This window comes from Ochotona princeps, chromosome 10, assembly GCF_030435755.1.
Source record: "Ochotona princeps isolate mOchPri1 chromosome 10, mOchPri1.hap1, whole genome shotgun sequence".
NCBI lineage: Eukaryota > Metazoa > Chordata > Mammalia > Lagomorpha > Ochotonidae > Ochotona > Ochotona princeps.
This window is the reverse complement of record NC_080841.1, coordinates 1,556,387-1,574,047: the sequence shown is the minus strand read 5'-3', so window position 1 is coordinate 1,574,047 and position 17,661 is coordinate 1,556,387. Positions and strand designations below refer to the sequence as shown.

Below are 17,661 nucleotides of genomic sequence, written 5' to 3'. Positions count from 1 at the left end.
AAACCCACACATGATAAGAGCTAAACAATTTAATTTCATTCTCCACTAAACTACAAACCTAACGGCAGAGGAAGCCTCTGGCATGCGGGGTCGTACGCCTGGAGCTGAATCCTGGCTCCGCTCTCTCCAGTAGTCTGCCAGCCAGCCATCACGGGACGGCTTGCGGTTTTGGCCTGGCCCAACCCTGCCACTGCACACATTCGGGGGGTGGGCCAGCAGATGCAACCACTGAGTCTGTCCCCACCCTGCCTCTCAAACATCAAATTTAAAAGAACTATTATGTAACAAAAACTGACTTCTCATATTTAGTTTGTCTCAAATTCAAGATGATCTACATATTATCAACTCTGTCAGTCTTCAATGAATTTCTAGATCAAAATATCATTTAAAGCCTGTATTCAGCCAATTATCTTAATATTAAGAATATTGTTAAGATAGCTAAAAAAAAAAATTTAAACTCCTTTAAGAGAAAATTTTAGAGCAATTGAACCTAAAGTAACTCTATTTCATATAGAATTTGTATAATAATGAAACTGCAAACTCCATTTTGCAATGAATAGAATTCAGACTAATATTTCTTTTTGTACTCAAAGCCTTGTTTTATTTATGATGAATACAATTTTACTTATCACTGCATTAGTTTATCTTAGAACAAGATTATGAAAATATGGGGGGAGAACAGGAAGCAAGAAGGGACAAAGGGCGGAAAACTCAGTGGAGTTGCTGCGCTCGGGGCCCGGGCAGAACCCGCACGGCCCTCTGCGCTCGGGGCCCTCTGCACTCGGGGCCCGGGCAGAACCCGCACGGCCCTCTGCACTCGGAGCCCGGGCAGAACCCGCACAGAGCTCAGGAGGAAGGACGACCCCCTGTCACCACGAGGCAACTGCCCAGGGCTGCACAGGCCCCCTCACAGCAGCACCCAGCACACATGACAGCACCGTCTCCCCACCCCACAGTACTCACAGCAGCACCCAGCACGCATGACAGCACCATCTCCCCGTAACGACATGTCTAAATCGTCAAACAGTGATTTCTCAACTACTAGGGTAACAGTCTTCCTTGCTTTTTCAAAAGGCTTCTGAACAGCAAATAAACTCAACTAAGATGACACTGTCTACTTGAGTTTTCATTCTCTCAGGGCACACACTATAATACAGGCTACAATTAGTTACAACAGGGCATGCTTCCTAGCAGATTTAGAAAATTATGCCTTTGACCCTTAACATGGTAAACGCAGCAGCAGCTGTTAAAAACAAAGACAAGCCGGCTGGCGTGTGGCAGGAGGCTAAAGCTGCTACACCAGCATCAGAGATTCAGTTCGCATTCCAGTTGTTTCGTTTCAATTCACTTCCTGCAAATGACCTGGGAGAAGCAATGGAAAATGGCCGGAGTTCTTGGGTCCCCGGGACCCGAGAGGGAGACAGACCCAGCTGAAGATGCTGGCTCCTGGCTTTGGCCTCGCTGAGCTCTGGCCAGGGCAGAAACACGGAGAATGGATCAGTGCATGGAACATCTGTCTCTTGGCAACTCTTTCAAATAAAAAAATCTTTCAAAGAAAATCCCCAAAACCACAAAAATCAGTCTACAGTAACTATGACACTCACGTGCACAGAGTAACAAGAGAACACGGGAACAGTTCCTGGTACTGAAGACAGCATTTCAACACGCGGTCATCATTGTTCTCATCTCGCAATCCATCTGTAAATTTAGCAAAAGCAAATGTCACTAAAATCTGGGGCCCGCATGAACAATCAAGGTTACGATATGGTTCCAAGTCAAGAACACCTCACAGTCCACAGGCGGTGAAGCTGCACCATGTGACTGTGACGGCAGATCCAAGCCCCTGAGCATCTGCCTGAACCCACGGGACGGCCAGCAGAGGTACCGTACCTGGACCCTGCCACCCATATAGGAGACCAGACTCTGGGGAGTGAACTAGTGGATGCAACATCTCTCTCGCTTTCTCCAGCTCTGAGTCCCTCTTTGTCATCCTGCACTTAAGTAAGTAAACCAAATATTTTCTTTAAGAAGTCAGATTTATCAGTACTGTCATTTCTTTTTCCTTTGGAAAGACAGATATATAGATAGGGGAGACACAGAGGAAGATTTTCCATCCGCTGATTCACTCCCCAAGCAGCCCCAATGACTGGAGCTGAGTCAATCCAAAGCCAAGAGCCTGGAGCTTCTTCCAGGTCTCCCACACGGGTGCAAGGTCCCAAGGCTTTGGGCCATGCTCGACTGCTTTCCCAGGCCACAAGCAGGGAGCTGGATGGGAAGCAGGGCTGCTGGGATTAAAACCGGTGCCCATATGGAATCCTGGCAAGTGCAAGGCGAGGACCTTTAGCCGCTAGGCTACCATGCTGGGCATGTACTATCATTTTTTAAAGATACTTGGAGCTGGAAAAATACATCTAGATGTACAAAAATGTTCAAGAAATATTTAGTCATTCAGCAAGTACTTTTAAGCAATTGGTTAGAAACTGTTCAAAGGTAAGCAAAACAAAGACTCTAAAAATTCGCAGCCTGGCTTGAGCACCCCTGCTTTCTTGCTCACCGGGCACAGATCCTCTGGCTGGTGGCTTCACTAGGTGACAGTGGGGATGGACCCACAGCACCTGGCCCAGTGTATACCAACAGTGAACACAAAGTACTATATACTTGTTATTCAAGACTCAGCTCAAATGGCATCTCTACAGCAACCAGCTCTATTCACATATAACATAAAAACAAGTGTGTATAAAAGCCCGATTACTCTTTTATATATGCCTGGTAGAATTTAATTTCCTCAACTGCAGAATTTATTGTCCTTATTCACTGCTTCAGTTCAGCATTTAAAAGAGGATCTGGTACAAATACTCAGCAAAAAAATGAAACAAAAATTAACCAAAGAAAGTATAGAACACTGACCGAATCTCGAGCTCAGCTGGTGACAGCTAACTGTTTTGCACGTAGGCCGTGCTTCATCTGTCACGCAGCCCCTGCTGCACAGCCCGGGCAAAGCCGTGGAAGGTGGCCCAGGGTTGGCACTCCTGCCTTCTGAGTGGCCCAGCACTGGCAGGAGTGACCCACAAATAAAGGATCGTGTTGTATTGTGTGTTCAGTGTGTTAACTCTTTCAAGTAAAACAATGAGATCTTGAGAAAAAAAATTGGGCACTTGTTACTCATACGGTGGACCTGGATTCTCTTTACAGGGACAAATTTTTAAAAGGAACCCAAAGTTCTGTAGTCTAGACAAGTGTCCAGAGACATACAGAATTACACAGTCACTTCGTGTGACATACTGCATTTCCTTAAGTCAAGGAGAAATATACAAAACCCCATGCCTCCTAACTGGGCTACAAACCAGGCTACCACCCACCATCTACATCCTAATGGCCATAACCTTTGTTAAAAGTCTGCAGTATTTCCCTCCAATGAGTCAGTATCCCACAAGGCACAGCTCTGAGAACGATACTTACAAAGTCTCTGGGACGCGAGCTGCAGCGACTGACCCCACAGCTTCCGATCCTTACTTCTGAGACTGTCGTGGATGAAGTGCACTGCGGGGACAGCCTTGGCCTGTGCATGCTTCAGCAGCTTTCCCTCTTTCATGCGATCCAGCTCTTGCACAACCACCCAGGGGATTATTAAGATAAGGCTGTCAAAGCCTAAAAAAATAAGATTTCTTAAGAGTCAAATATTTAGTGAGCTATTGATTCCAATAGTTGTGAGAGAAACCCTAAAGTATCTAGTTCTACTTTCAAGAAATTCACACTGGATATGACAATTATACATCCAATTATACAATCCATATACAAAAATGGCAATTAAAAAGGAAATATAGAGCAATAATGAAGATTTAAAATTGCAGCTGAATTGGTAGTTGAACTTAAACTGTTTAAAAGCATACCCAGATGGAGCTGGCAAAGCACTTAGGCTGCTGGCATCCTCTGTAGGAGAGCTAGCTCAAGTCTTGAGTGTTCCACTCCGAGTCCAGCTGCAGCTACTGTGCCTGGATCGGGGGTGAAAGACGGCCAAGTGCGCCCACCCCCATGTGGGCCAGCCTCCGGACTGCGGCCCCACGGACACTGCGCTCACTTGGGGACAGAAACAGAGGCAACATTTCTGCCTCCCCCATCATTCTGACTTTAACATAAAATTAAGAGAAAAAAAGGGGGTTTATTTTGGAAAGGCACATTTACAGTGAAAAGGAGGGAGAGAAAGATGTTCCATCTGTTTCATTCCCCAAGGGGCTGGAATAGCCAGAGCTGAGCTAATCTGAAGCCAGGAGCCTCTGGGTCTCCCACTTGGTTGCAGGGTCCCAAGGTTTGGCCCACTCAGGACATGAACTGGCACCCACATGGTGAGGATTTAGTCATTAAGTCATCACACTGAGGCCATAAATAAATCTTAAATCAATAACAAAAAAAGAACACTTCCACATGGAGAGGTGTTCCTGAGAGGAAAGAAAAGCAGTCGATTTAAAATACCAACTCAAAACAATCTGGAATGTTTTATAAATACCTGGTATTTCTGTTGTACTCAAAATTCTAACAAATTTGAGATGATTCATCAAAATATTTGTATCCACAACAATCAACAGTTTTCTGTCCGAAGCAGTATTTGCTAGAGAAAAACAGCAAAGTCAGGGTTTCAGAGCACAGGAAAGCAGACCTGCATAGACTAGCATCTGGTATCACCAAAACAGAGAAAATGAACGTGAAAGCTGTGGCTCGTGACAGAGTCCCACACGTGGTTGGACTCTCCAAAGCAGCACAGCTGGGTTCATCTGTGTACCCTTCCAATCAGTGAAGCGTTCCCGGGGCAGGAACTTGGTGGTGGTGTGTGTGTGTGTGTGTGTGTGTGTGTGGCGCATGGGGGGGGGGGTTGTTCATGTGTGCGTGGGGGGGAACTCATCCAGGATCAGTGGGAAGGACCCTGGAAGAGAACGTAAAGTCCGGCCTGGCAAAGCAGACAGGTAAGACTAAAGCTGGGGCCGGGATGGGAAGACCAGCCCAGGAGTGCTTCTGGTAGCATTCTTCAGGAAATGGAGTCTGTAGGACAAAGGGAAATAAGTGCTTTCACTCCAGCTCTTAGTGGGTGAGAATAATATTTAATGTTTAATGATATTAATATCAGAAATTGCTTATGCATAAGTTCTACACCACGGCAGCCTCGCGCCAGGAATAACTGTTCTAAGCCCTTTTACTGTGTTCTGCGGTTGCACACATAGAAATTACAAGCTAATTCTAGGAACACTGAGGAAAAATATTGAAAAGATAAACATGAATCTTGAAAATCTCACAGAAAATGTAAACTATGAAAAATCTAGGCATGGAATTCAAAATCTTTAGCTTTCATTTCACACAAATTGTTTTGAAACACCCTCCATGCACAAAAGAAAAGAAATGCATACCACCACCAGAATTATTATTTTATAGATACATGGTGAGGATAAGTCAGGAAATCATTTGGTTCACAGAAAAATACAACATGAAATGCAAAACTGCCATACTATTTTTATAACTAGTATTCAAAGCTGTACATTAACAGATTTTGGGTAATTCTTTTACCATTATCTTTTTCAATAGTAAAAATGATCAGCTTTTACTTAGTAACAACAACTTCATAAACACAATCACACAACCTACATTAGTTTTTTTATTTACCTTTATTTAAAAACAGAGATTTTTACAGAGAGAAGAAGAGATAGGAAGGCCTTCCATCCACAGGTTCACTCCCCAAATGGCCACAATGGCCAGAGTTGAACTGATCCAAAGCCAGGAGCCAGGAGCTCTTCCGGGTCTCCCACACGGGTGCAGGGTCCCAAGGCCTTGGGCCGTCCTCCACTGCTTTCCCAGGCCACAGGCAGGAGCTGGATGGGAAGTGGAGCTGCCGGGATTAGAACCGGCGCCCACACAGGATGCCAGTGCTTGCAGGAGATCAGTCAGTTGAGTCATTGCACCGGTCCCATTCTACATTACTTCTAATCAGCATTTTATATACTTTACATTACTTAAATTTATGATTAAAAGCAAGAATACAAGACAGCTCATAACGCTATCTCTGGCCTCAGAAAACCTGCTGAATAATGTGAGATACATAAACCAAATGACAGAGTGGGCAATCAGACAAAGTGACAGACACCTGACTGTCCTGCCTGCGATGCCATAGTGGAGTGCCTGTGTTTGAGCACCAGCTCTGCTCTCAATTCCAGCTTCTCCTCCAAGTCTGTCCTGCGAGTCAGCAGGTGCTGGCTCAGGTGGCGGGACCCCCGCTGCCCACACGACGGGCTCGCGTGGAGCCACAGGCTCCTGGCGTTGGCCTGGCGCAGTCCTGCTGTGCGCATCGGGGGAGTGAACCTGATGACAGCTTTCTCTGCCTTTCCTGGTTTTTGTTAGAACAAAAACAAAAACTCAAAGGCAAATAAATAATAGACCCAATTCTTGTACCTAAAGGAAATTCTCAGTATCATTTCAAAAGAGCATAGCTTAATATTTTTCATCCAAATATTATAAAAGCTAAATGCTGGCACGTTAATTCTTAGGAAAGCACAGTAGCACACCCACATTAACACACGTACAGGACATACCGGCAGTAGAACGGGCGTCGTCTTCCACCAGGTCAATGTCCATACTCATCAACTCTCCCGCAGGCGGCGCCACAGGTAAATCTATCATGTGCCCCACACGTGCTGCGTGAAGCTCTTCCACTATCTGCATCTACATTGTAAAAAGACCCCAGTAAAATATTTCGAGATACATATTCTGCACATTAATAGGAGAAGGAAGCAATCAATTCTTAAGTCATGTAAGATGAGACAGTTTGTGGAAAGAGAAAGTTTTATAGAAATACAGAAGCAACATGGTTATTTAATTTATAAAACATGAATGGCTCTGAGAAAAGCTCTGGCAGCCTCAGCCATGGGTCTCAGTTTGCTCACCTACAAAAGCGAACACTGAATACTCCTTTCTGTTTAGGCTTTTGTGAGAGAAAGGTATGTGAAACTACAGACACTGACATGGGGTCTTCCTCCCCATTCTCTCTCCACAGTCCTTGAGAGCCACATATGATGAGGGTTCTTGAAACCACTGAATAAAAACCTAGAGCTTCAAGACCACTTTCACTTAGAGAAATACTTTCCTGATAAACTTCGAAGAAGTGCAGACAGAATCCAGCTCCACAGCAAAGGCAGGGATCTGTCAAGGGACACTGACCCTCAAGACAGCTGACTGCAGCGACAGTGCTCAACTAATCCTGAAAAGCAGACTCTTCAACACAGGTGCGTGGTGCTGACATTAGGGCAGTTGGTTTTCTGCTGCCCGCAGTGCTGGCATCCCATGGCCCGGCTGCTCCAGATCTAATACAGCTCCGTCCCTGGGAACCTGCAGCCATATGGGAGACCTGCACGGAGTTCCAGGCTCCTGGATTTGCCTGGCCACTCATCCACCTGCTGCAGCCTTTTGGGAGTGAACTAACAGATGGAAGGTACCTCTGTTTTTGCCTCTTTCTTTATTTCTCTTTAATTCTGCCTTCCAAACAAATAAGTAAATCTGAAAGAAAAAGGGGGGGAGGCAACCAGCACCACAGCATGGTTAAGCCTCCCCTTGGGGTGTCCAGCATCCCATTACGGATGCCAGTCCATGTCCTGGCTGCTCCACTTCCAATACAGCCCCCCTGCTTGTGGCTCAAATAAGCAGTGGGAGATAGCTCAAGTCTTTGGGACCCTGCATCCATACGGGAGACCAGCAAGAAGCTCCTGGATTCTAATCGGTTCAGCTCCAACCATTGCGACTGCTTGGGGAGTGAACCAGTAGGTGGAATACATATCTTTGTCTCTCCTTATCTCTGTAACTGTCTTTCAAATAAAAATAAATAAAATAAGAAAAAGGAAAGTGTTCTATGAATCTAATTTCCATTTAGGACCAGGGGACATAAAATTCCATCAACAGTTCTGAGGATTAATCAAGGAGAATAGTTGGGAAATAAAACCAGCAAATAGAAAGATAAAACATTGATGCATGTTTTCACTGAATAATATTTTTATCTTATTTTGATTAAAGATAAAACATTTTCATGCCAGACTATACTTGCCATAGCTGCCCAAGCCCAATTATAAAATGTGGCAACATTAAATCCAATGTAGGACAGAAGATCTCACACTCTCCTCGCACAACACATCATTAGAAACAAAGGAAAAAGGCTAATGAGCACATGTAAATATTTTTCTAGCGTGTTGACAGCCTCCTACAAATTACATATTTTAAGCAAACATCACTATTATTTCATATAATCAAAGTTTTGTCATTAATTTTTATTAAAAGTACATGTTGTTGGCTTAACTCATTAAAAATATTTAAAGTAAATAACTAGCAGTGACCTCTTGATCTGTATCCTCAATACTGCCAGATGATGCTGACGAACATACTGCTTCAAAACTCTGAAATGAGAAGAAGTTTCATTAGTTAAGAACAAAGCATGTACTTAAAGCATGGGTTCTCAGCCTTGGCCTAGCGACCTTCAGGGACGGGGGCAGTGCCACTGGACCACCCTGCACATGGCAGCAGACCCACGCCCCAGCCCTCGGCAGCACAGCCACCCAGTCAGAGCTGCACAGCCCACAATGACCCCAGACACCGCTCGGATGTCCCGGGACTACAAAACTGTCCCTGCACGACAGACTGCCAGAAGCCCCACACCATCACAGGTGCAATGTGCTGGGAATTCTGTAGGGCTTATATTCATAACCATTGCTACAAAGATTCATATTCTAGAATAAAAGCCATAGGACCCTAGGAAATACAGAGAACCGTGGGAAAGGTAAAAAGGCTGTCCTTCAGACTACACAATCTTCCTTCAACGGTAACCGATGCTTTTTCTAGAAAAAGTTCTTTCTCATGAAAAACCAAATCACCAACTGTAAGGACACTGGCTTCCTCTCCTGCCACTTCTGCACCTCTGGGTCTCGTTCCTGCCAAGCATCGGACATGCCCTCCCGCCACGCAGCTCCATCTGCACCAGCAGACACATGTGCTGGGCGGCCCTCGGTTCCTCTGCATGTCCTCCCGACGAACTGCACTCTGCCCAGAGTGCCATGTCACGCCACAGCCAATCCTTAGGGTTCCTGGCATTCACAACTCTGTCTTTACCAATCTGTCTAGGAAACTCACGAAGGCAAAGATCCTCTCATTCATCCCTTGCCTTAGAAAGTACCCAACATTTCACAAGTATCTGCAATTAGTGTTTGTTAAACCAGTCAAGCTCACAGAAGAGTAAGAATTAAATAGGATACTATTTTTTTAAATGGTTCATAAGCTATTCATCTCCAAAGCACTGATTGGCACTAGAGAGGAATCTACATCAAAGGACTAGTAAATAAAAACCAAACAATATTTTCAGGGTCCAGCACAGTGGCACAGCGGGCCAAGCCACAACCTGTAAAGCTGGCAGCAGGGCCCAGCACGGTGGCACAGTGGGCCAAGCCACAGCCTGTAAAGCTGGCAGCAGTGTCAGAGTGCTGGTTTGAGTCTCAGCTACCCCAGTTGCAATCCCAGAAAGACAACAGCACAGCTGACCTAAGTACTCAGGTCACTGCTACCCATGCTGTATAAGCTCCTGGCTCCAGGCTTCATCCTGACATACCTGCTACTGCAGCCATTAGGTAACAAATCAATGAGTAGAAGAAAACTCTCTTTATTCCCTATTTCTTTACTACTATGCCTTGCAAATAATAATTCTTTAAGCTGCTATTTTCTATAGCAAAGTATAACAGGTTAGCCAACAAGATTATTAAACACACAAAATTATTTTCGTAGAAAATACACTATTTTAGAGAAATAACTAACTATTGAGGGATTAAATAAAACTACGGTATTAAGACAATTATCTACGGTCAACAATATACTCGGAGTAAGGACAACATTTACCTGCTGCCCTCTATCTAAACAACTTCATATTACAAATTCTATCAGGGCCCGCTACGGCAACCTAGTCGTTGCCTTGCATGTGCTGGGATTCCATATTAGCGCCGGCTTGTGTCCTGGCGGCCTGCTTCCCATCCAGCTCCCTGCCTGTGGCTTGGGAAAGCAGTCGAGGACGGCTCAAAGCCTTGGGAACCTACACCCGCATGGGAGACCCAGAAGAGGCTCCTGGCTCCTGGCTCAGGACTGGCTCAGTTCCAGCTGTTGTGGCCACTTGGGGAGAGAATCAGTGGATGGAAGATCTTCCTCTCTGTCTCTCCTCCTCTCTGTATATCTGCCTTTCCAACAAAAATAAATACACCTTTAAAAAAAAATCATTTCCCAGAGCCAGTACTGTGGCATAGTACATTAAGCCTCCGCCTGTGGTTCTGCTATCCAATACTGATGCTGGTTCAAGCTCATTTCTGATGCAGCTCTATGCTACTGTGCCTGGGCCTTGGCTCCTGCAGCCATGTGTGAGACCCAGAAGTTCCAGGCTGCTGGCTTCGAACCAGCCCGGCTCTGGTTGTTGCAGCCATTTCGGGAGCAAATCTCTCTCCTCTCCCCATAAATCTTCCTATAAGATTCAAAAGCATCAACAAACACAGAGACGCCTCCCTGTCGAGCTGACATGCATGCCCCAGGCCTCTTCAGCTTTTGGATGCTAATGCTGCAGTGACCCAAGTGAACCAAGTATGGCCCAGACGTCAAGCTGCCTGTCGGACACACAAGCTGGGGGACGGGCAAGTGCCACTGACCCTGGCACACGCAGGCCACTGCAGCGGGTGGTGACAACACAAGAAAATGGGAAGCTTTTTACTTCAAGGATGCAGTGAAAGACCAAATTCAATCTATTTCCTCTTTTACGGCTCCAAATTCACCTGAACTCAAATATTCCTTCTCAAATCCTTCCGGCCTCCTCAATTCTAATTCCTCCTTTCTACATGAGAAGCAGCTTTCCACTACACACCTTGAACCTTACACACCTCCCTCCACAGGGCTCCTTGAGATTTATCAGCATATCTTCCCAAGGAAGGAAGAACCAGAGAGTGCAAAATAAAGAAGCCCCCTCCCCAGCCCTCTGCGGGGACAGCAAGGTGGAGAGCGGAAGCTGACCTGCAAAGGCTTTGCTCAAGCTTGCACACGTCGGTGTGCACTCCTTACCTCGCTCACACTCCCTCCAGAACCGGAATCACCCCTCTGCTGGGGCTCTCGACGAAACGTTCCTTCCCACTCAACAGTCTGTTTACATGTGGAATCCGAAAATAAATGTTCGGGTTTGCACCTGATCAAATCTCGCGAAACACGGGAGCAGTCCAGGAAGCCTTTTTCTTCCTTAGTCTCGGATTTCTCAGAATCTAAACTGAAGACATTTTCTTCTACACTCTTCTGGAGGGCGCAAGATCTTACTGGAATTTTGAAACTGATCTTCCTTCTAGACTCGAGGGTCTCCTTAATTATCTTGTTGGAGTGAGAATCCTGAGAAAATGGAAATGGCGCACATTTTCCCGAACTGTCTTTCAATTTCCCGTGCCTCTTTCTCTTGCGCTTCCGCACCTTGTCCCGCTCAGCAGCTACAGCAGGCCAGCTTTTCTCAGCTGCCTGGCCTGCAGATTTAGGGCTTCCTTCTCTGGCAATCTTAGGATTGCCTTGATCAGGGTTACCCCTAACACCTGTCCATTTGGTATCTCTAAAGTCTGTTTTAGTTCCATCTGAGGAAGGACTCCGTGCAATAATCCGATTATGACTTGAGTGTGGAGCTTCTTGGATTTTATCTGGTCTTTGGGGTGAGGAATTGATTTTCAGTCTCTTTCTGGGAGTGTCAATATCTATACTCAATCTGCAGAGCAGAACAGAAACCCTGGTTAAGGTCAGACATGATGCTGCACTGTGTCATTGGTGACACACTGATTACCGCACTGGACTGACGCGGAAATTAGCGAAAAGTAAGCAAGTCCCATTAGGGAAGAAGTTGAAAGGACTGCTGGACAGACAGTGCTTCAAACACAGATTTATAACTTCATGTAACAGCAGATAACAAATTCCAAGTGGATTAAACATTTATGATGAAAATAATCATTACCATAATTGCTATACTTTTTATTAAAACCTGGGGTAGCAAATGAGGGAAAGACATTTTACTTGACTTCTAAAGGTGACAACAGTGGGGGAAATAAAGGAAAACACCAATAGCATGTGACTATTTAAAACTTTAGCAGATTTTGTTTTTTTGGATCCAAAGAACCAGAGGTTGATGCTGTGGCATAGCAGGTAATGCCACTGCCTGCAACATCATTATCACATAGGGATGCCAGTTCCAATCCTGGCTGCTCCACTTCCCACCCAGCTAGCTCTCTGATAATACGCATTGGGAAAGCAGTGGAACATGGCGCGTTTGCCAACCCTCAGCAGCTTAATGCACTATGCCACGGTGCTGGTCCTTGTCTTTCAAATTGAAAAAAAGAGAGAGAGTGAGCGCGTGCAAGAGAGAAGAAAACCTATAAGAATTGAGAAATGGTGTTTGCTAGATATGTGATAGATAACAGCCTTAGTAGATAAAAAGTCCACCAAAAAGTACTAAGACCCTGTCACTGGACATAAAAATTAAAACAAGGGTGGTTAATTAACAGTTTTTTCTAAAAGTTTGACTTCCCAAGCAATAGCAGACAACAGCATATCATTTCTTCTACCAAATGAGTAGATTTTACAGATCACAAAGTGGCACGGACGGGTCAAATGCACTTCTCCCAGCTGTGGTGGGAACGCTGGCTGACCTGACACCTCTAAAAGGGTTGAACACAAACTAAGGGTTCTTGAGGTATACATGCTCTTAATTCCTCATCACTGTCCTCTTAGAAGTCTATTCAAAGGTGAAAACATCAGAAATGAACTAAATATAGAGAGTTCTAATAGGTAAAAATCAAATAAAATATGCTAAAATTTTGTATATAACTAAAAATAAGGTCACATGCTCATAAAATGAAATCTCGCTCACTTCAAAAGACATTTATGAAGTCACCAATGACTTATAAACATACTGACATATTATTAAGGAAAACGCAAGTGAAATGAATACCTATACATGTCTATTCTCCATAATTTAGAAAAGAATAAGAAGGTCAGGAAGAAATGTAACACCATGACAGAAGCAACACCACCAGCTAGACGCAGGAACATTTTCCTGCTTAATAAAAGGAAACACTACTTTGTAGTCAAAAGGGGGAATCCATCAGTTGACACCAATCACCCTCCATGCACCCCAGTGCCTGCTGTTGCATTCAGCACCGGTCGGGCGGTAACACAGAGATCTTACACCAGCAAGGGACTTCTCTAAGAACTAAAATCTAAAAAGTCATAACTTCGCAGAATTCTAACAATTTCACCTCCGTCTTCATCTGGCCTAACTTCTTTGTTATACCTTTTGTATTAAAGGCAAACAACTGCCCGTGGGTCAGGTGTGGCTTCACACTGCCTAGAGTACAGGTGTCCCAGATGAGAAGGCCTGTGTTCAACTCCTAACATGGCTTCAGCTAAGGGACACACTGGAAGGCAGCACGCTGACAAGGGCTCAGGTCCTTGGGTCCCTCAGCGAGTGCCCCTACATGGGAGATCTGCACTGACTTCCTGTCTTCTAGCTTTACCTGGCTTAGCCCCAGCTGGTGCAGCCATTTTGGGAATGAACCAGCAGATTAATTTCCATTTCTGTCTTTCAAATACAGAAAAATCAATCCATAGTTTTTTCATGATTCATATTTTCCAGGAACTTTCTGATGAGCCCGTACATGGACAACTCTAAGGGGAGCAGTAAGCCTGTACCGGCTAAAACATTGCCAATAGGCAAGCTATTGAAACATCAGACAGTATTTCAGAACCTAAAAAGTGCAAACAGCATCTCCATGACAAAGCCAGACTCTCCTGTGAGCCTGAAGGCAGAAACGGGGCAACAATCAGAGCTCAGCAGCAACTGACCAGAAGCCAAGGCCAAGTCCTGCAGGGGGCTCCCAGGGCCTCCACACCTGGTTACTGAGGCCACCTATCCTGTAGCTATGAGTACTGCAGAAGGTACAGGAGTTGGGGCTCACATAAGCTTGTTCTAGCATCCCCAAAAATGTGGAAAGAGCAGAAATCACATGGGTACATGGCGATAGGTGAGACTTTATATGGTAACAATGAACACAACATGCGATTTGTGACAGAATGAACTTCAAAAGATAATCCTACAAAAGCAATCTGCCATTAAGAAATGACTGAAAGAATCCTTGAAAGAAAGAAACAATTCAACAGAAAAACCTGAGTCAGAGTAAGTGCAGGTTGGTTAGGCTTTGCCACAGCATCAGCTGGCACATGCTGGGGCAAATCCTGTCAAGCTAGCTTGCAGAACCATCTGCAGAGTGCATGATCTGAGACTGGGTCTGGGAGTGGGTCCAGCAGGGAAACTGTGCGCCCTTCTCTGATGGGCTGCAGCTCCCACTGGCGAGCACAGAAACCAGGGCTGGGGACACGGAGAGCTGGCTAGCAAGGTGGTGGCACCTGTTGGGAGGAGTGTGGGTTGAACAGTGAGGTTTCTTGTGTTGAGCTATACTTGATGCCCAATGACATGCACAAGAGCCAAATGAGAAGTGGGACAGAGTACAGCAGTCTGCTGCACATGCTGGCAAGCACAAGAAGCAGGGATGGGGCAGGGCCTGGTTGGGGTTAATGGGGTTGCTTAGACTAGGCTGCAGTTCCTGCTGGGATACTTGAGGGCCAAGTATGTGGTGGGCAGAGTTGGGCTGGGCCGCAGCACCCACTGGTTTACGTAAGAAACTGTGCCGAACACTGAGCTGACCTAGCAGTTGCAGCTCCCAGTGTGTGTAGGCTGATGTGGATGACAGAAGCAGCCAGACCCCGTACTGGCAAGCACAGATGGGTCAGGCCGGGGATCACTTCAGATGAAATTTCTTGGGGAAACCACCCCCAAATGAACCGCTGGACCCAGAACTCCAATGGGCAGAACTGCAGGATCTGTGGTCTGACCATGGAGTACACGTATCAGAACTGGGCCTCCTCAGTGGTTTAGAAGGAGCAGTGGATGGCAAGCCCAGATGTACATGGAGAATGTAGCAGTCCATTGGGGCCTGCAGAGGAAATCTGGCACTAGTGCAGAGGAAGCAGGGCAGCTGGTCAACTGCCCTAGCCAAGTGTTGACAGCAAATATCTGGGCAAATGGAGACTCCAAGGTGGACGATGTCAGCCAATGGACCTTGGAAGGATTTCCTCATCCTTGGAGCAGAGAGATCAATAGTAGTTCAGCACTATTGGAACCACTTAAACAGAATCCTCGGAGCATGCTCCATATCAGGGACCCTGAGAACATACTGGGTGACTGTCCCCCATCCCCAGGTACTGAGAAGGTTGGGAGACCGGGTGTGGCTCCTCCATCGCCCCCTTCTGCCAGACACAGGAAGAAGAAAAAGAAAATGTGGAAACTATGGTCTCACCCACTTTCCTCTAATCCTTGACCCTTCCCCCTAATCAACTATGTTAACATCATAAAATAAAATTTGTGTATTAAAAATTTTTAATTTAAAAATATAAAAAAACTTAACAAAAACAGCTCAAGTCAAAGACAGCTGGATTTTTCTGTTCACTTTTTGTTTTCAGAAGGCACTCGGATTGTCTGGACAACTTCTGTACATTTAATATTGCTTTGTTTTCTCCTATTTTCAGAGAAACCTACACTTCATCAGCATCTGTCAAACATGGAAAAACAACTCATTCAGAACTTCCATAAATACCCAAATGTCATGAAGGTAAGCACCTTACTGCCACGTGTCCAAATCAGAAAACATGGAAAAACAACTCATTCAGAACTTCCATAAACACCCAAATGTCATAAAGTACGCACCTTACTGCCACGTGTCCAAATCAGATCATCTCAGACAACAATCTACATATTAGCATGTACAAAACAATTATCATACTTTTACTGCAATCAACTTTTACTTAAATTTATAGTAAACAGTAAGAAAATCCAGTAATCATACTGCACACACAAATCAGTACCAATCAAAATAAGATTTATCAAAATCTTGTCATTTGGTCTCACAGTTCTAAGCCCAAAATACAAAATGTCAAGAAAAAGAGGGAATATACCTTTTCAAGTTTTGTCTTCTTTTTGTATTACAGCACAGAATGTCTTGCTGATCTGATTTCTGAAATTTAAAACAAATCTATCAATTAGGAAATAAAGCTCTTGCACTCATGCTCAATTATGGGAAAGGGGATGGAGCAGTCGTACTGTTTCCCACAGCCACGTGTTACTGAATACTCCAACATAATGCTTACTTAATGTTTCCCATGATCTTGGGGAACACTGAGCTAATGTCGCCCCTCTCACTAGCGCCCCAAGACCAGAAGAGCACTGCACCTGTTACAGGCAGGTGTCCCTCTACAGAGCCCTGCACTCAGCCCACTCTACTCCCGCCTGGCAAAGCAGAACAGTCACATAGGAAGGCACCTAGCGAAGAGGATCAACGAGACAGACGCAAAAGATCAGCAACACACGTGAAACACACAAAGCAATACTAGAAGTTATGTTGACATGCCATGACTTTGATCTAGCATCTTAGCATCACTGTACAGTAATATCTTCAAAGTATCAACACTTCTATAACGCAGTGCTTATGGGCTGTGTTCCTGCTGTGTGTGGGGCCAGCACTTTAAACTGCACCCTGTGGTGATGGCACCCCACATGGATGCCACTGCTCTGGCTCTGCTTCCTCCCACCCAGCTCCTGCTCAGACACCTGGGAAAGCAGCAGACGGCCCAAGTGCCTGGCCCTGCACCCACATGGGAGATGCTGCCTGGCTTCAGCTTAGCACATTCCCGGCCACCGTGGCCTTTTGGAACGTGAACCAGCAGATGCAAGAGCTCCTTCTTACTCTTTCAAATACATAATATGAATCTTAAAAATACATACATAGGGCCCAGTGCATTTGTAAGCAGTTATTCCAATATCCTTCCCTAGACCCGGCACCATTCCTTCTTCCTCACAGCTCATGAAGTTCGCGCCGGTCCAGCCATCCACCAATCAGATGTAACCTGGCATTCCACCTGAGAATCCCACCCCAATCTTCCAGCCCCCTCCCCAACTCCGCCCACTCGCCAATCATCCCTAGGCATTCACCTGCAGGCACCAATCCCCTGGGGCCTGCCCTCAATCCCTCCCAATCCCCACCCCCTACACCTGGCAGACAAAAAGGTCCCCCCAGGTGCGGCTCTCTCTCTTATCCCTCCTTCTCTGGTCTCTGTCTCTCTGCTCTCTCTCTGGTCTCTCTCTCTCTCTCTCTCTTCTCTCTTCTCTCTTCTCTCTTCTCTCTCTCTCTCTTCTCTCTTCTCTCTCTCTCTCTTCTCTCTTCTCTCTTCTCTCTCTTGCTCTTCTTTGCTCTCCCCTCTTCCTCCGGCCTCCCTTCCCCTCTCCACTTCCCCTTCCTCTCCACCCTGTTCCTGCCCCGTTGGAATAAACCTCCTAAGATACCTCGTTGCGTCTAGTGTGTTTCAGCTCATGGTAAAGAACCAGGTTGTGGGAATTAGCTGCGCGTAATAATATCATAATATTGTATGAACTAGAACTCCAATCTTTTAAATAACTAACAGCACTAGCCTAGTGACTAAAGTGATGGCTTTGCATGTGCAGGATCCCATATGGGCATCAGTTCGCATGCCAGCTACTCCGCTTCC

At 45.5% G+C, this 17,661-nt stretch overlaps 1 protein-coding gene across 1 annotated transcript in view; it reads right to left on the bottom strand.

The window, feature by feature from the left end:
• Positions 1 to 11,179, bottom strand: part of SWT1 (SWT1 RNA endoribonuclease homolog) — a 65,351-nt gene extending 54,172 nt beyond the window's left edge. Inside the window, exons 1-6 of the mRNA XM_058669684.1 lie at positions 11,104 to 11,179; positions 8,361 to 8,420; positions 6,573 to 6,702; positions 4,505 to 4,606; positions 3,460 to 3,648; positions 1,605 to 1,698 (exon numbers count right to left, since the gene is read on the bottom strand). Of these exons, the coding sequence (XP_058525667.1) occupies positions 1,605 to 1,698; positions 3,460 to 3,648; positions 4,505 to 4,606; positions 6,573 to 6,702 (515 nt within the window). The 5' untranslated portion in view covers positions 8,361 to 8,420; positions 11,104 to 11,179. The remainder of the gene's footprint in view (positions 1 to 1,604; positions 1,699 to 3,459; positions 3,649 to 4,504; positions 4,607 to 6,572; positions 6,703 to 8,360; positions 8,421 to 11,103) is intronic.
• Positions 11,180 to 17,661: the final 6,482 nt, after the last annotated feature.